The sequence below is a fragment of the Oreochromis niloticus genome, linkage group LG13 (genome assembly GCF_001858045.2).
Source record: "Oreochromis niloticus isolate F11D_XX linkage group LG13, O_niloticus_UMD_NMBU, whole genome shotgun sequence".
Classification (NCBI taxonomy): domain Eukaryota; kingdom Metazoa; phylum Chordata; class Actinopteri; order Cichliformes; family Cichlidae; genus Oreochromis; species Oreochromis niloticus.
The window spans coordinates 7,699,883-7,718,935 of record NC_031978.2 but is presented as its reverse complement, the minus strand read 5'-3'; the positions used below and the strand labels follow the sequence as shown (position 1 = coordinate 7,718,935).

The following is a 19,053-nucleotide window of genomic DNA, read 5'->3' as shown; positions in this document are numbered from 1 at the left end:
CCCCACCTTAATGTGCAAAAAGAAAAAGTCCATCTAAAATTTAAAGCTTAACTGGCCACTCAAATCAAGAGATTGAATGCCTTTTGCCACTGATTCTGTTTATAGCTTTTAATGGACAGAATTTCTACATGTAGCCAGAGAGCTTACATTTTGGTAGTAGCTACATTATGAAGATGTAAGCCTGCAAGCACTGCATAGCACCCACAAACCACCAATGGGTGCTTGAGAAGCCCATATTAAGGATATCGTCTCTCTCTGACATCATACAGATCCAACAGTAAAAGAAAAAATATGGTCTGAAGCGTTTGAGCACTTATAGCTTTTAACTCACTTGTATATAAACTCAGGTTTGTAAAGCTACATCTGAACAAATCACAAGACTTCTTGAATGATGTCCTTTGCGCGGATGATGCCAAAGTGGAAATGTCTGGACATAATGCGCAGCACCACTTTTGATAAAATGCACAATTTGCCTCCATAAACACCTCATACCAACTGTGAAGCACAGGGGGTGATGAATTGGGCTCGTTTTGCACCAAGGATCTCTATAGCACCTGGACATCTTGTATTCATTGAGTCGTCAATGAATAAAAGCAGACTGACATGCTGTGGCAGAAACCTCACAGAGCTTTACATAAACATACGCCCACAAACCTAAAAAACCCCAAAAAACTAAAATACAACCACAATGAGTGAGAATGTGAGAATCTGATAGTCATAAAAAATTTACTTCAACTTATTGTGGCTAAAATTGTGAGCTACTGAATAATGAGGGGTACATTTTCCCCTCTCACAGGATCTCAGAGTCCTGTGAAAACTTTTTCACGTGACTGTGTGACAGAAAATAAATAAAAACCAAACAAAAAAAGAATTTGTTGCTTTATACATTATTATTTCTTTTTACTTGTAGTCATTCGAGACCAAACGATTTTATCCTCAACAACAGCCCTGATCTCAATGGAAACATCTGAGTGACTGATGTACAAAGAAGTAAACGCAGGCTCTTGTACCATTATTGTAGCATGAGCACACTCCAGTCTTTGAGTCAACAGCCATCTGCATTGTACGATAAAAGCAATGAGATTTAAGAGGAGGGCTGTCATGCTTCTAGTCAGAGTTGACGTAAAAGGGTTGAGGTATACTTAAAGAGTCACTGTAGCACCCGTTATTCCAAGCAGCAACACCCTCGTGATTATGTTGGCTTGTGTGTAGTAATCTGTTCCATAGATAAGTAAACAATAGTAAAAAATGAAACCTTGGACAGCTGTGAGAGGCGTTTGAGAGTCTCAAGCAGAGTTTTAATCTAACTTCCTTGCATAACAGGAAAAAAATGACAGCTGGCTAATTACATATAAAGTTACAGCAGATCACTGTAATTCAGAAAAAGAAAGTATAGCTTTTAGATAGTTATGAAAACAGTTTTTTAACAGTAACATACCCAACACATGTTCTATGTTTTTGGAATCTTAAATCAACTTAATCTATGGCTAATTTATCTCTAAAATGACAGTTTATGTTGTATGTTTATGTTAAGAAACGATTATCAAATATCAGTCCACCTATTCACATTGAGCGCGAGGTAAACATTAATAGCTCTACATGTGCCAACAAAACCATTAAACACTGACCAGGTAAAAAGCTTTGATTAAATAAAAAAAAAAAGACAAGGCAATTATACCTGCTTGCACAGCAATTTTCATCCTAATTGTTGTTATGGTCCATTAGTAGAAGCAGTTAAACATGTTCACTGCTTGTTAAGCAAAATGTGACACACTGACCTGAGAGTTTATAAGGAAGGTTTGGAAAAGGTAAATATGACAACAGAAACTAGTAAATCTGTTCAGTTTTCCAAAAACCAAAAGAAAGAATAAAGATCTGTAGTTATTCAAAAACCTACATGAACTGTAGCTCAAATATAATGAATGACAATGACAAAAATAATAATATTCACCGAGACTGCCTTCATAGTACCATTTACTGTTATTACTTAAAAAATGAAAAGCATATGAGTATACAAAGATGGTAGAAATCATTAACCTGCTCTGAGATGTAGCATATTAATTCCTGATATCCTGCCTTTCAGACTTTTTATTGCCAATTTCCCAAGTAGCGCTGCAACTAACCGTAAGTAATCTTACGACATGTTAATCAACTGCTCCTGGCACAGAGACAAAATTGACAACAGGAAACTGAACTTTGAAGCCAAATGACAAACACCACAGCATACCGTAACAGCAGTAGGAAAGGGAAACAGTTTAACACCGTTTGGAGATTTACCAATCAGGTGTTAGCGTTGTGTTACTGTTGACCAAATTACTGTCACTTTTTAACAAGAAACAGAAAAAGCGGATTCAGCCATGTGTAACTACTGTAAGTCATGGGAAGTATTGCAGCATTAACCAATCAGTTAATTATACCATTTTAGAAGCAGAAACCTATGTAAAATATCCCAATGAGGTGTTGGAGCCACCACGTGTCAGCAAAACCATGTTACCAGTAAAAGACTGTGAAACAGAGCCTCGTTTAACACCACAGCAATCTATTTTCATACTAAAAGAAAAAAAATCAAACTTGCATTATCCTAGGTTAATCCTGATCACTTTATACTGATTTACAATAAGCCTTCCTGCTGTGAGATGTAACACATTTTGTGAAACAATTTTTACCGAAAAAAAATCCCAACTGTGTTTATAAGTGCTATAAAGCAGTTCAAGGTTGTGTGTTCATGTTAAGTAGGAGGAATTGAATGAAACCAGTGAGTAAACTAGTAAACTGTGAGCAGATTGTCTTCCAAGAAGTCCTTGCTTACAAACAGATTTCTGATAATCTACTAAAGATTATGTAAAGAAAACTCTAAGACCTCATTCTTCAAATGAAGGCATCAAGTTATCAGTTAATAATTACTGACAGTTATTAATGTATTCATTTATTGACTTAAACATAATTTATCATATTCATATTTTATCACAGTGGGGCTACTCTACTATAGTGGTGAAGAATATTTAATATGATTACTAAAAGGCTTAGGAATACTAGTGGATTTATTAAACTTAAAAAAAAAACAACTTTTCTTATTAGTCAAATTAATAATGGTGAACGGAACTAAACCTGTAACAGTCTGGCAAAGAGTGGATTTTTATTTTATTTTTTTAATAATCAGTGATTAGAATTTAAATGTGATAAATCTCACTTTCCCTTATGTGGGGGAAAAGTTAAAATGTTCTGAGACACATAAAGATCATTTTTAAAAAAACACATACACACACAGACATAATCATTTAAGCCTCCCTCTCCTAGAGTCACAATTGTAGTGAAATACCTTCCCTGAGATCACTTACCTTCGACATAAAGTGCCATGGTTAAGCTGCCACGTAGTGTTTAAAATGACAGTAAGTGGACACGCTTTAAGTTGTGTATCCCAGAAAAAACAAGGTGTCATTGAACAAACATCCGGTAACTGGATTTAAAAATATATATAATAATAATATTAAAAGTTTCCTTGAGGTATCCTTAAATCATCCGACTGGTCATTCATTCATTGGTGCCCAAGCCTTTTAAATCCATCCAGCGTTGAAGCTTTAAAGGATAAGACGCTGTGCCTGCGAACAAAACAAGGACACATTCATCCGACCACACTTATCTCTCTGGACACCAGCCAAGTGGTCCTCCCCTCAACGTGAAGCTGGATCCGATGTACCCAGCTCTTTTATTGCTCGTAACGCCTGTATTTCTCCCCCTGCCCCAACCCTGCAACCACGTCACAAATCCTTACTGTCTCACAACCTCTGGACACTTCTTCTTCTTTACTCCAGTGCCTCGCCCCCTCCCCCTCGAGTACTTTCATTTTTATCACCTTATGGCTGCCACAGGGATTTTTAAAGTCAACTAACACACACGCCGTAAATAATTAACCGGCGAGATGTGCACACATATACAAAGACACACCCGGGCGCACACTTACAGTCACTCTGTATGACATGCTGCCTACGGAAATGAATGAGTGACTGGGTGATGGACAGACAGAGATGAACGCCATGCCCTCCACAAACAAGTCACATGCAAGGAGACAACTCTAATCAACAACGGTGCCGTGAACGTAACACCGGAGGAAGAGGAACGACCTTTTTCAGCTGAAAAATGTCAAAAAGAAAACCCGGACATAACACCTCAACACCCAGCCGCGTGTGGAGTCCTACTAATGGCTAATGTAGAGAGGGAAACACGTCATATACACACACATATGAAGCCATTTTCTTACTGTAGGATACTGGCGGAAGAAAAGTCGATGGGGTCGGCCTGGTCCTTCAGGTCTGGAGGACCACAGATATCCAGCAGAGGAGACAGCGGGATACACAAAAATATGTATGTGTTTTATTTACACCTTAATTCAAGCCGCTTCTGCTCCCCTTCGACATCGCTGACTGGATGTTAAAAAAAGCACAGGATGTACAAAAAAGGTGCAGAAGTTAAAAAGGTGATCGGATAGTTTTTGAAGATATTTTACACTCCAGTGCCATTCGAGGAAGCGACGAATCGGAACGCCGAGGAAGGATGGGAGCCAATGAAAAAAGCTGTTTTTGTGTGCGTGATTTTAGCAGCCAATAGGATTCTGCTACGTGCGATGTTGGTTTCTGGCAATGCCTGATTGAAGATAGCTTAAAATATTGAAAATAAGTGATAGCAATAAAAAGAAGTAACGTGTTCACATTGACATTGACATGTGTGACGTCTATGAAACACCGGCGAATGATTTTTTTTTTTCATGTAAATTTAATGTAAAGATTAAAACGAGTTCTTTAACTGGGATTACCAAAATGAAACGGTTGATATGGGAGTGGTGACTGTTTTTGGTAGCTTTGCCCCCTTTAAAGCTTATCCTCAGTGATCCACTGTGAATTTATTAATTGCAGATGTTACATAATAACTCTTCATACTGTAACTGAGTAAAAAATAAAACAGGAAATGCTGCCCCTGCCTGGTGAAACTGTGTCATTTCACTGTATGTGAATCACTACTTTACTTGCTGTCCCCCAAGTACCTGCTTTACCTGGGCTGCACACTGCAAGCAACAAGGTATAATCTCTGTAATGGAATGACGGTTGCAAAAATAACTATGTTTAAAATAGTTCCCACCATAAACGAGATCTCAGTCTACACGTTACTTTGCATGCCACTGTCATGGCAAGCTATAGTCTTTCCACACTCATTTTAACTGTAATTTCAGCTCCTGCTCTGACGGTAGTCTTTGGGCTTCAGTGGATCTCCTGTGAGCCACATATGTGTCAAGTCTTAATAAGTTAACTGTATATTTTACGAGGACCCCATCTGTCCCGACTCCCTCACAATCAGGGGCCTATAGGAAATCAGAAAACTACTGAAGTCCAAACAGAGCTTTCAAAAATACCTCAAATTACTTACTATGCAAAATAGTGCATAATACAAATATGCATGCATAATTGTTAGTACACCATTTAAATGTTGCAATAGGACCCGATTTTAGTTACTTTATATACATACTGTTAAATATATTAACATGACATGTAGTATAAATACTAGTGGAGTAATATTTTAATGCCACCCTTTATCATTTGTGTCCTACACTACAAAACTACAGATCACAAACTAGTGGAGCATCAGCATCAAATTATACTTACATAAAGTTGACTCATTGAGGCCCCATCTGGTACCCCAGGGGATTCAAACGACCTATTGTGACCGTTTTAAAAGGTTGTGGCTCAGCATCCATGTATGGAAACCAATAATCAGACAACTTGTTTTTTTTTTGTTTCTTAATTGTTTCAGCATTAATATTCCAGTGTTTTAGGACTTCACTAACTGTAACAAGGATCCATGTAATAATCAATAAAGGGAAAAAACAAACAAAAACAAACAAAGAATGGAGAGCTTTAACCGGCATAGTGGAGTTTCAGTGTATACTGCATACTTATGGTGAGTGATACTTGTGCATCATGATGTACAACAACTCTGCTTTTGACACTAAACTTACCCAGTCATATGTAGTCAAAGTAAAGTATGACACATTGTTATTGTTATTCAAGATCACAAAAGTCAGATTCACATCGTTTGACATACAAATGCAACTTTACATCCATAAGCACCGACTCTCTCACACACAAGCACACAGTAATGGAGGGGCTGGTGGAGTGCTTCATCACAGGCGTGCATCTGGAGTTTTGAGGCTGTCTAATTGCTGATGTACAGGCTCTAGTCATACTCCAAGGAAAGCCACAGCTGTGTCCCTCTCCTCCACCAGTTCAGCTGCAGTGGCGTCCATCTTTGATTTGGAAAAATCATTGATGGGCAGACTGTCCACGATTTTCCAGGTCTTGTTCTGAAAAAAGATGTACCTTCAGTTTTGTTTTGTTTTTTGTTTGTTTTTTTTGTTTTGTTGTTGTTGTTTTTTTTGTTTTTGTTTTTTTTTTTTCCCCATCTATAATGTTTCTACAAATCCCCAAAGTTTAATTTACTACAAACTTTAATACAAAAAACCCCAAAAGAAAAGAAAAAAACCCTATTCAATATGAAATCCACATCCAAAAAAAGACAATGGAGGGTAATGCTAGTCTTAAGCTGCACTGAAAAGATATTGCTAGCTGCTAGAAGAGTGGAGACAATGTCAGATCAAGGCTTACCTGGATCTGGACAGGGAATGAGTAGATTAGGTCTTCAGGGACTCCATAGGAGTTGCCAGTTGAGTAAACACCCATAGAGATAAACTCACCCTTTAAAATGAAAAAACCTCATTAAAAGTGAATTTGAAATAAAATGCAGCCTTTTCCCAATACTTTGCATCCCTGACAATAGAACCATATGTAACCTGTCAGAAATCTGAGGGCGTTTTCACTCTGAGGATTTTTGACCTTGAGTTTTAAACTCGTCTGATATTTTTAGTAGATGCACCTATGGTATCAATATGAAAAGCCTACATCACCCCATTCCAGTTATCACATTCACAAACTTGAATGTCCATGCCACCGCCCACCGGCTGACAATACCCCAGCAGCCATTTACAGCTGAGGGGTAAAAAGTGCAAAATGGACCTTTTGTGTGTCCCATTAAATGTCTCAATAATTACTTCTTATCAGAACAGTGCAACATGCAAAAATTCCCAGATGACCGGTATAACAAACAGATGTAGGATTTACCTCATGGGTGCCTGACCAGATGTCTCTCATGTGGTCACAGATGGCCTTGGCTGCAGACATGGCACTAGAGAGCTTCCTGGCTTTGATGACTGCAGCACCTCTCTGTTGCACAGTCTGCAAAGTAAGAACATGGGCCATTAAATGAAAATGCAGGAGTGTTATTGAGCTCTGTGACTAGTTTTGATTTTGAGAATCAGTTGTCTTTATCAACTGGACTCATAGGAAATGCTGCCCCTGCCTGGTGAAACTGTGTCATTTCACTGTACATAAATCACTACTACTACTACTTCTTAACTTATTGTCCCACAAATATCTGCTTTACATGGGCTGCACACTGCAAGCAACAAGGTATAATCTTGTTCTCCCTTTGTTCATAAGTGGCAGATTGACAGAAGGACCGGTACACTGTCTGTAGCGATGGAGAGATTGTTGTAATGAAGAGAGCAGATCATAACAGTGAAGCTGTCAGGTAAGGACAGGAACATAGGGTATTGCTACAAGATGTGTGAAGAATAAGATTAGAGACAAGCACCTTCTAGGTAAGGCGTTTCAGGCATACCTACCTACCTAAAAGAAGCCAGGATAGACCCAGCAAATATGACTTTTGGAGGTTTTGGAAACACATCCTGAGGATTTTTGACCATTCTGCAAATCTTTGAGGTTTTTGGTTCACAAAAATCATGTTTTTGAATGTCTCCCAGAAAATATTTTGCTTGAAGGAAAATTAAATGTTTGCTTGCCAGAAAAAAAAAAAAAAAAAAAAAAAAAAAAAAAAAAAAAAAAAGGGACTTCATGTCTTACTGACATCTGCCCGCATGAACAGCAACTGGAAAACTCACTATTGTGCAAATTTAAAAAACAAACAAAAACAAAACAAAAAAAAGAGCATTGTTGAACCACAAATGTAACCAGTAATGTTAAAAACCATTAATCTTATGAGGAGCATCAGGATGAAGAAAAGATGGAAGAACAATAAAGTAAAATATGAGGATCATATTATAGGCCTTTTCTCAAGCACAGCCAAAAGCATCCAAGTGTGAGTATACTCCAGCTATAAAATATCATGCTTTCATCTAGAAACCATCAACTCACAGTAATGAAATCGCCTTTAAGCCAATCATCATCCTTGATTGCATCAAAGCAGGTCACCTCACTGCCGGACATGTTGACCTTGCAGTGGTGAACATCTGGGTATTGGGTGGAGGAGTGGTTCCCCCAGATGATCACATTCTTCACCCGAGTGGCTGGAACACCACAGCGCATCGCCACCTACAGGATACGAAGTAAAGTCAGGTTTTCAGTCAGCCACGATTGACAATGTGGCTGCCAAACATCTGAGACTGACATCAGAAAGTGAAAGAAGTGAGAGGACTGTACCTGAGAGCGAGCCCGGTTGTGGTCCAGACGGGTGAGGCAGGAAAAGTTCTCTTTGGGGATAGAGGGAGCAGACTTGGCTGCAATCAGACAGTTTGTGTTGGCAGGGTTTCCCACAACCAGCACCTGAACACACAAACCAATTTAAAAACATATGCCATGTAGATTTTATGTCTTATTACTATCATGAGTAAATCGACCAAACTTGTATTATGCAACACCGAGAAGGGAAAAATGTTTTGGCATCAGGAAATACTTCATTAAGATTTTGCTATTTTTCCCAGTAGCACAAAATGTTTAGGAAACATTTCTATCCATTTGGCAGAGGCTGAGAAGTTTCTTTCAGATTTGCTCACTTGACAGGAAGGGAGTGTTTTACATCAAAAAATATGCTTCCAATTACCTTCACAGTCTTCTTGGCATACTTATCCAGGGCAGCCCCTTGGCTCTTAAAGATGGCCACATTGGCTTTAAGCAGGTCCTTCCTCTCCATACCCTCCTTTCTGGGCATTGAGCCCACCAAGATAGCTGCATCCAGGTCCTTGAAGGCTACCTCCTCTTTGTCAGTGGGTATGATCTCTGTAGAAGGAGAAAATTAATTGCCAATAGGTTTTTAAAACTCCACTCTTTGGCAATTTGTCAACTTTGAACCTTGAGAGGGATTATTAAGTTCATAGTGGAATTTGTTCTCCACCTGAAGAGAACCAGTCAAATGTGTAAAAAAAAAAAAAAAAAAAAAAAAAAAAAAAAAAAACCCCACACACACACACACACACACACACACACACACACACACACACACACACACACACACACACACACACACACACACACACACACACACACACACACACACACACACACACACACACACACACACACACGTAAAAACTTTATAGTACCTGCAACTTTTTGCAGAATGCCTTTGAATTTCATAACAATATACTAGGCCTTTGGGGGGGGACATAAGTACTTAGGTTGGTTAAGGATTTAACCTTTACTGTTAGCACCCAAGGTGGAAGTAGACCTCACTTTTATTTGATACAGGGGTTTTTTTAGCAAAACTCAATCAAAAATTATTAGCACTGTGGTGAAATTGTGTTTACAAACCATATTAGTGAGAATTGGGGATGCATTTAAATGACCATAAAATATATTTTTGTTTATTAAACTGAAAATAGCAGGACAATACTTGAGATTTCTGACAATGCCATAATACATGGGCAAACTGAGTTTCCAATACATGATCCCCCCAAAGGCCCATTTTGAACTGGAAAAAAAAATGAATTCATTTTAAATTAATGGCACATCAGATCTTTACTGCAATATGTGAACATTGTGTCAGCTCCTGATGAAAGTTGCATGACTAAAAGTTGTTCTCACACACTCCCTAAAACTGTTCCAACAAAAGAACATGAGGTACACAGGAAGTCCTTCCTGTTTGTGTTGTGCATCTGACATTTACCGTGTTGTCACCTTTCTTTTTGAATTGTTTGAGACAAAGCATCACTCTAAATTGCAATCATAATATTTAGAAAAAAAGGTGACCAGTTTGATGAGAACTGCATTTATCTTTGTCTTGATGTGCATGAGGTGTTGTCTTTGCATCGTGGCTGGTTAATACAGGGGCCTCTTTCAGCCCCCGTGCAAACAAAAGCAAAGAACAGCACCACTGCAAAGTAAAAATTCCAGGTCACAATGGAGATGGCACATAGTGGCGCCTCATGACTGAGTCCATGACAGCAGCCACGAAACACACACCAAAAAACTAAAAAACAAACCAAAAACCAAAAAACTGGGTCCATACTCAGACAAGAAAATGAGCCCATTCTGTGCAAACAAATCTCTACAGCTTATTCAAGAGAAACCATCCACCTCCAACAAGAAGGGTGTAGTTGCTCTTATTAGCTAACATCTACTCAAGGATCATATTTTGGGATATGTAGGTATAGAAGGAAAGGTGAATTAAAACATTTACAAGGTGATCCTTCTGCCAAAAAACAAAACAAACAAACAAAAAAAACATGAAGAAATTGTATCTGTATAAATGGGGAAAAAAAGATAATTTAGCTACTTCTGCTTTTAAATATCCAGTTTGTCAAAAAAAGAAAAAAAAATGCCTACAAAAAAAAAAAAACCAAAAAAAAACCAAACTGGTATTGCTCAATTATTTGAGCAAAGCCTTAAATGATTACCTTTCAGAAGTGGAAGGGCACAGTCCTGCAGCTCCATGACTACACCTTCCAGGACCGGCAGCATGGGGGTGATGTCCAACAGGAGCAAGCTGATTGGCTGCCATAAGAAAAATGAAATAACTGAATTTAAATGATTATTATGAAATTGCATAATAATCCCTGTTTACCATTACATGTCAGTGGGAGACTTAGTTCTCTGGGACAGCGTGAGAAGGCCTAAGCCATGTACCAATTGGATCAAGTGGCTTTAAAGTTGGCGTAAGACTCTTGGCACAAGAGCCACTTCATTGACTTCAAGGACAGTCCAGGGTGATCGGAGCAGTCATGAATAAGCTAGTGTAACCCAATCAATTTCCAAAGGAACAACATACAGTATGTGCAATGTCATCCCAGATATGACCTGGAAAATTTGTGACATTCCCAGCTGTCAGTTTCATGGGTGCGCCTGGTGACAGGCAGAGGGAACTGAGTTTTTAACAAGCGCAGGGCAAAACCCTTCTTTACCTGGTCTTGGCCAAACACATCTCCTTTGGCAATGCTGAACAACAGGGAATAGGCAATCTGCCCAGCAGCACCGGTCACCAGAACTCTAATAGGCTCAGCCTGCAAGACACAAGGTGAAGAAAACTGCTGTTAGCAATCATAGCATTGAGTTCTCTCATAGCACACACATGAAAGTTTAACTGCAACTGCACGTGGGCTGGGTGTCTATTCTTGTCTAAAAGATTTAGTAAAGCAGGGGGTGAGTTCAAAAATAGACATGTGCCTGCAGACACGACTCAGGGTTGCATAACAAATGAGTATATACTTGGGAGATCAGCATCAATTTAAAATAACCAAAATTAGAAAAGTGTCACGTGACTTTGACACGAAACGAGACTTTTTAAATAAAGTCAACTTTTGAGTCCTCTGGTTGGCTGCGTCATGCCGTGAGCTAGAAACAACGCATACCTTACTTTGTGAATTTCCTGCATAAGCAGGGTGAATATCAACAGTTTAATCTCCATTGCAGAAAAAAAAAAATAAGATAACCAACATATTTACTGTATCTACTCACCATACTGCCAAGACAAGCAGGACGTCCCTCACGCTTCTCTGTTTCTCCCACTTGTCGCTCAAGCCAGAGGTCACTCGTATTTAAGCTCTTTTGATTACGACACTTAAAATAGCTAAACGGCAGCTTGAGGATCCATGTAGTTGTAGTTTTCATCGTTTGTGTAGTCTTTTAGGTATTTTTCAAATGCCACATAAGTAAGCCAGCTTCAACAAGAAATGTATTAGCAAGCAAATAAACAATCCTACAGACTGCAATACTGTTACCGATGCTATAAAAAATGCTTCTCCATGATATCGATATTTACTGTGCTAGCTGGTTAGCATAGCCTTGGAAGATTCGCTTACCGTTGCTTAGCGACCTTGCTAGTAGCGTGAGTGCAGTTTGTCATTAGCTTAGCAAACATATACACAGACGAACAGATGGTGCAGTTAATTTGGCAGAGGAGTGAGATGATCAGGTGAGACTATCTTTATATATTAGGGTACAGTACAGTTCGTAAGTCTAGGTTAATGCTAGTAGCTATCTATCTGTAGTGAACAGTCAGTATGAAAGTTTTGTAGTCGCTATTAAGTTTAAGAAAACGCTGAAGTCATTCGGGTGGAGAAAGACCAGACACTGCTGCAGCCCTCGTCAATGAGCTAATTGAGGTAAGTTGTTAATAACCTGTTTTATTCGATATCCCCGTTTCCTTCGTGGGAGCTGTGTTATGGACCATTCTACAATTGCAGGATATTTTCAGTTTCTCACATGAATTTGAAAACAATTCATGCACAAAATACTAGAACAGGACAAAAGGTAAACGTAGTAGTTGAAAAAGTGGTTCCAAAATATTTAAAATGCAAAACAGTATTTGAGACCCCCTCCCCTTTTGCACTAACGTTTTGAAAACCAAATTGCATGTCAACTAACAGTTAAAATACTTAAAATACGTTATGAATCTTTTGTTGTTGTTGTTTTTCTGTGTTTGTTGACATATCTCTCCTATAATACAGCAATAACTCCGAACAGTAATTATCCTCTGCAAATTTTGTCCCACCGTATATGCACAACCCTGATACTGAAGTATATTCAGTCTGGAAAAGGAAGCAACAGAACCGTCATGACAAAGACGAAATGACACGATTGAGTTGTGTGTTAACAATATAGGTCAACTAAAAGTCAGACCTCTTTGATACATTTAGCATTTTCCCTTTTAGTATTTTCTGACCTTCCGACCTTGTTACCCGTGTTACCAAAATAAGATTAATTAATTTCGGTTTCCTTCCTTTTATATAACTATATTTATCATTGACTGTCACAGTGCATTAGGTTCCAGAGCTCACATCTGTCAATACCCTGTTTTGCCCCACTATGTTAAATGCATATAAAGCAAAGAATACAAACACGTGTTAACAAAGTAATATTTTATTCAAAAAACATTTCTGTAGACCTGAATATTTTTTTCTAATCTACAAATTAAAACTCATATGTCGATTCTGCATACAAGAGTTTAATGTGTTGCCTTTGTAATAGTTTACATTTTTCTATGAATAGTATTTTTAAGATTTCAAAATAGATGCTGAAATTCTTAAAAAGGTTGACTACTGAAAAGTTGGGTAAGATAGATTTTAAGTTGCTTAAGTTAACATAAATTAAGTGTTAATTTAATAGTATTTAGTGTGAGGGTGACTATCTTTAATTTAATGGTCAAAGATTTAATAAATAATACTTTTCAAATCAACTTTTCCAGACTGAAGTATTGGCAGCAGGGTTGTGCCAAGCATAGCATACAGTAACTAAAATATCTTATAAAAAGTGTATCTTTGGTTGGTAGTTGGAGAGATACATTTTTTTTAATGATTTATTTGTTTTTTTTTATGTATAACAGAAATGTATAAAATGAAGGGTTGCATTTTTTTAAGCATAAATTGTTCTCCAGTTGTAGTTGTGCTAACACAAACTTAATGCTTCTTTATGTAAATTCTTTTTGTAGTTTTTTGCCTTTAAAGCAATAGTCTAGACCTATCATAGCCAAGGTATGACAGAGTGAAGTATTTTTGTGCTTGAATACAAGTTATGATCTGTTTTTACCGAGTCCTCTCCTGTTGTGAGTCTCCTCACCTGTACTTCCTCAGGAAGGGAAGTGTTTCTTTCTGCTGTCTTGTTTTAAGTTGATCAGTTAGTTGAGCGTGGGCATCAATATTTTATGGCTTCATTACAGGCTCATTACATGACTTGAACAAAAAGCAAATGAGATACTGTTACACCTGAATGGTATCAGACTTACTCCAGACTAAACTAAATACCAATTACATTCACAGCCCCTGTTTTTAGACACTTTACTAGTAAATGTTTCATGTCAAAAAATGATATCCTTATGTAAACTGTTCAGTTCAATTCAGTTTTATTTTTTCCCTAATCACTTTTTGACACAATATCAGGTTGGACCTCTTTTACTTTTAGAGTTGCCTTAATTCTTGATTTTCTCTATTGGCTGCACATCCATAATGCCATGCTCCCATTCCACGCCAATCCAAAAGTGGTGTTTGGACTTAGATCCAGTTCAAACACCACTGTGTTTTATGGACTAAATCTTAAGATCTGATGGCTGTGGAGAACATTTGAGTTAAGTGAACTCACTATTATGTTCAGGAAACCAGTGTATTCAGAAGTTGGGTACAATGCTCAGGTAGGCTGTGGTGTTTGCTCAGTGTCCAAGGGCCCTAAGTATGAAAAGAAAATATTCCCATTATCCCATAACACCATTAAAGCACCACCAGCAGCCTGAATTGGTGATATGAGGCGGTTTGTATTTTATTTTCAGCAAGTTCTGATCACACTGTCCAAATGTTGCAACAGAAATTAAGACTCATCAAACCAGGCAATATTTTACAAATCCTATATTATCCAATTTTTGTGATTCTGTAGGAATAAATCACCTTTCTACCGCATTCTGATGCATGGTCTGAACTTCAGGAGATCAGCCATTGTCTATGTCTAAATGGATTGGGTTGTTGCCGTGTGATTAGTGGATTAGATTTTTGGGCAAATGAGAAGCTGAACATGTGTATCTAATAAAGTGACTAGTGAGTGTATATTATTCTGATTGAGGTATTGATAGTTTGAGCACATTTGTTTTGTTTTGGTTTTTGATATTTGGGATTGTATTGGTTATTTGTAAATAGGAGTTTTAAGTAAGTAAACTACAACTGCAACAAAGTACTGGAACAAACTCATCAGGAGTTTTATCCACATTAGAGACAGACTGCCATGAGTAGATCTGTTTGGCTGATGAATGAATTAATAAATTTGTCCAGCACCAATCAATAACATCTCTAATATATGGACTTATTCTTTATCCATACTTCTGTGGCAAAATTGTTTTTATTATCTTATAGGAATTGGAAGTGAAAAGCGATCTTATACTCCTCATACCAATTTACTGTCTTAAAGATACGTTTTTGTAATTATTATTCCATTGCAATAATGTTTGATTGCACGCAGGTACAGACTAAAGTTTGCAAAGCTTAAATCTTGCTTGACAGCGGTCTAGCGACTGATGGACAAGGGTCAAAATAATTAATCAAATTACATTCACATATTTTCCTCAGTTCAAAAGTGTCTGTAAAACCTAAGGCACAAGATTAACCCAAACCACCACCAATTCTCCATCCAAGGCCTAAATCTGCCCCATCTGCTAGTGACAGGGGCCGACACCAATGCTTCTCTTCTCAAAAGGCCCTGCATTTGATGCCCTGATTCATAGCTGTTTGAAGCAGCTGCTGCAACCTGGCAGTGCTCCTCTGTGGTCCAGGAAGATTTTTACCCCTCTGCGTGATTGGTACTTGTGTCTTTGAAGGATATCAGGAAGGGACACACAGGTTTTCACAGCTTACCTTTGTGTAGGGCTGCTGTTTAAACACAATGTCTGTATAGTATTATGTTAATTTTTAAGAAGTGAGATATTGTATGGTCTACTTATTTACATATAGTTTTCTTTTCTTCACTTGCCTCCTATTTCTAACATGAAGGAGTGAGATTCTAGGGGGGGGGGGCAAAATATACCGCTGTACCTGAGATGGAAGCTGGATGCACTCTGGGGAAAAAGGGGGGGGAAATGAATGGAAGCAGTGTAATGCTCTGAAATCTTTGGCCGCTGCATTCATGTGTGCTTTAAGTTGAATCACGAACCCAAAGATGGCAGCTTTTCATGGAAACCGTATTCCTGTTTGTTAACTGTATAAGCTTTATAAATAAAAGCAAAGCTAATAATGCAAATTTGTTGTGAATTAATAAGTTAATAAAAGTATTTTACCTCTCAGTGGATTTCCCCCTCTTACAGATGCCCATTAGAACTCAGAAAAGGTTCATTTGATGTATGAAAAACATTCAATCTTGATGCATTCTGGTTGGACTCATTAAAAAGACACAAATATCATTTTCACAAAGTGAAATTAAGTTTTTTGACTGAATATGGTTCATAATTATAATTAAAAGCATAATTAAAGCTTTTTGTCAAAATGTGGTATTTGCAGCTGACTTTTAAATCAAAACTCTGAGCATAACCTGCTTCAGTCTAGTCTGTATCCAGCATAAGTTACCATATCACTTCTGACCCAATGAAAACTTTGATTTTAAGCCCAGTATACCTCGTTAAGCCATTCATATCATGCGCTCCACTCCGTACCTCTGTGCAATCAGGTGTTTTTAATATTGTTTAATATTATGGCTAATTAATTTTTATGTGAATTAGGTCAAAATCACACTCTTACTGAAATTTGTCAGCATTGCCTTGTTGTATTTCTTTTACCTGCTTGATTTGGAAGTAACTCCATATTTTGCTAACTCAGTGATAATGTTGTTTACAGGTTATTCACCTGCCTTTCAGCTTACCTACAGCCACAAACTTGTTGACCCACTGAAATCATCCAAAATCCCCCAAAAGTTTATAATGACATGCCACGTGACAGTTATGACTGCACACATTCAGAAGAGTTTGTTGTTGCTGTCGCTGCCGTGTTTATTACCATGGCAGTCTCCACAGTCAGGTTGACATGAGGGGATTAGCATACTTTTCTTTGTTAAAAGAAACTCTGAATGAAACCAAGAAAAGCAGCAGCACACATGATAATATCTGGTGCCAGTTTATTTGCAGAGCAGCCTGATGTTCTGTGTGTGTGTGTGTGTGTGTGTGTGTGTGTGTGTGTGTGTGTGTGTGTGTGTGTGTGTGTGTGTGTGTGTGTGTGTGTGTGTGTGTGTGTGTGTGTGTGTGTGTGTGTGTGTGCATGTGCCAGGTGAAACCTGGAGCACCGAAAGAAAAATAGAGGTGTTAAAGTTTCCCTATGCACAAATCTTAAACCACAAAAGACACTCACACATGTGCAGTGTGACCAGTGTCAGTGATGTCTAGATTTTATGAACATATATGTCCACACATACAAAGTACATTTCAAAATCTGGATAAGTGCTTGTCAGCATTTCCTTTGTCCACTCGATCACCTCCTCTTTTTGTTCCCTCACCTGTTCACCTCCCTCATCTCCACCCGCTCTGTCCTCTTCTACTTTATCTCCCCTTATTCTGCTCCTCCACTCGTCCCCGCATAGTGCACCTGAGTGACCCTGTTACATTGGCAGCTGGGAGACTGATAGCCAGCACACCCACCGGCCTCTATATCACCCTCTTATCTGCGCCGCTAGACCAAATAGCCCTCACAGTGAACCACCAGACACCGTGAGATAGCAGGCTGCATTCACACGAGTGCACATGCACACATACGCAGCAGATAACTACATCGCTGTCACTGTTATCTCCCATCATATTCAACTTCTGTATCCTCGTGCCATCACCTTGCTTACTTGTTGGCATATCTGTCTCCGCAGTGTCATGTCTCTGTCTTAGATTAATTGATGAAGCTTTAGATCAGATGCAGCAGATGATGTTTGTTCCATTATTTATCTACACACTGTAATGCATGCAGGTGCTGTGTTGTCTAAAATGAACCTGTGTGGCCCCATCCTGTTGGGATATTATTTGCAGTAACCATAATGATTCACTAGGTGTCAGTATATGGCTACAGTTTACCTGTAAGTCATAGATGACTCTTCACACAGCACTTGGAAAAAGCTGCTGATGGATTTGTATTGAAGACTATCCAGAAACACTTGTTGCTGCAGCAGGCTGGCAGCAGAATGGGAACAGCTGTCAGTTTTACTGGAATTTGACATGAAAACAAGGGATTCAGAATCCTTTTTTAATCTAGACCCACGCCGTAACACGGCACTGCTCCGTTGTCTTAAACATGAAAACCATTTTTGCAACAGTGCATTGTCTAAATGTGTTCCAAAAAATATACAAGTAAAGTTTAGGAAAGTTAGCAGCCACATGTGCTTCAAGCAAGAAGGTGTGGAAAAAAAAATCGTGGGGTCAGTTTACAGAACATACTCATACAAATTATACACAATTATATACACAAGTTATACAAGACACATTCAATGCATCATTTAAACCCATATGATGAAATACAATTTAAAACATGAAGTAAAACATTAAAACAAGTAAGGCCAATTAAGAAAACAAGTTAAAATGGCAATTATTTAATGATATACTGGGGTTGTTAGCACTGTATAAAAAGAGTATACTTTTGTGAAAAGGGGTAAATTTAAATGGTGTTAGTGAGGTAGATTACCTAACGTGGAAGGTGACGTCTAAGCAAGGATTGTGGAACATAAAATATTAAAGGTCTGGTAACATTGCACATAAAGGCAAACAGGAAAAAAGAGAGACAAGTGGTTAAAAAGAAGCTGGGTAAAGGTCATGTATGGATGCTCTAATTCTACACCCAGATTTTGTTCTTGATTTTTTTAAATAAAAAAAAAATATTATCTAGTTTTTACTAAAAGTTCAACCTAATCATTCTACATACTGTTTATGCTTTAGCTTTAAAAGTAAAAAAAATCTGTCTTTTGTTTTGTGATAAATAAAATGGAGTGGATCAGATCTTCTGAATCGCTGATAATTAACGTTCTTCCCCTGACCCCACTGATTTTAATCTTTTATTTACAATAAAAAAAATTATCCTAATTGAATTTGAATTAAATGGTTGTAAATATAATAGTACCAACAAATTCTTTTAATCCCCCTACATAAAAATCATTTATATTAACTTCATATCCCCCCCCCATTATCTGCACCTGAACTGCTGTAGGTCCGGGCCTATATATTTTCAAGTAAAAGCTAAATCGGTGTTTAAAAACATTTGATTTATGTGCAATTAAAACAAAA

At 38.0% G+C, this 19,053-nt stretch overlaps 3 protein-coding genes across 12 annotated transcripts in view; 1 reads left to right on the top strand and 2 right to left on the bottom strand.

The window, feature by feature from the left end:
- Positions 1 to 5,362, bottom strand: part of ugp2b (UDP-glucose pyrophosphorylase 2b) — a 39,163-nt gene extending 33,801 nt beyond the window's left edge. Inside the window, exons 1-2 of one of the 4 annotated variants that reach the window (XM_019366561.2) lie at positions 4,259 to 5,362; positions 3,339 to 3,599 (exon numbers count right to left, since the gene is read on the bottom strand). In XM_019366561.2, coding sequence (XP_019222106.1) covers positions 3,339 to 3,357 — 19 coding nt within the window. In that variant the 5' untranslated portion in view covers positions 3,358 to 3,599; positions 4,259 to 5,362. Of the gene's footprint in view, positions 1 to 1,903; positions 1,909 to 3,338; positions 3,753 to 4,258 lie in introns of those variants that run through there. The other 3 variants (XM_005473660.4, XM_005473659.4, XM_025897778.1) reach the window with 3 other exon arrangements.
- Positions 5,363 to 5,789: 427 nt separating this feature from the next.
- Positions 5,790 to 11,981, bottom strand: mdh1ab (malate dehydrogenase 1Ab, NAD (soluble)). The gene is made up of 9 exons (XM_003438332.5): positions 11,793 to 11,981; positions 11,240 to 11,338; positions 10,736 to 10,832; positions 8,944 to 9,119; positions 8,544 to 8,666; positions 8,259 to 8,435; positions 7,167 to 7,280; positions 6,654 to 6,743; positions 5,790 to 6,352 (listed from the first exon to the last, which is right to left on the bottom strand). Exons 1-9 carry the CDS (start codon positions 11,943 to 11,945, stop codon positions 6,230 to 6,232), a joined length of 1,152 nt encoding a protein of 383 aa, XP_003438380.2. The 5' UTR covers positions 11,946 to 11,981; the 3' UTR covers positions 5,790 to 6,229.
- A 140-nt stretch (positions 11,982 to 12,121) lies between these two features.
- The window catches only part of wdpcp (WD repeat containing planar cell polarity effector), an 84,672-nt gene continuing 77,740 nt past the window's right edge, over positions 12,122 to 19,053 (top strand). For 5 of the 7 annotated variants that reach the window (XR_002064284.2, XM_005473665.4, XM_019366558.2 and 2 more), the window contains exon 1: positions 12,306 to 12,439. The gene's annotated coding sequence lies outside the window, so the exon portion shown is untranslated. Of the gene's footprint in view, positions 12,250 to 12,305; positions 12,440 to 19,053 lie in introns of those variants that run through there. The other 2 variants (XM_005473662.2, XM_025897776.1) reach the window with 2 other exon arrangements.

What these genes read in the sequence shown, in the direction of transcription:
- mdh1ab (XM_003438332.5), bottom strand. Translation starts at nt 11,945, where the DNA reads ATGAAAACTACAACTACATGGATCCTCAAGCTGCCGTTTAGCTATTTT. An exon ending in CTGCTTGTCTTGGCAGTATG is followed by an intron (nt 11,339 to 11,792) that starts GTGAGTAGATAC and finishes TGTGTCTTGCAG; the next exon opens with GCTGAGCCTATTAGAGTTCT. An exon ending in CATTCCCTGTCCAGATCCAG is followed by an intron (nt 6,353 to 6,653) that starts GTAAGCCTTGAT and finishes ATCTTTTTTCAG; the next exon opens with AACAAGACCTGGAAAATCGT.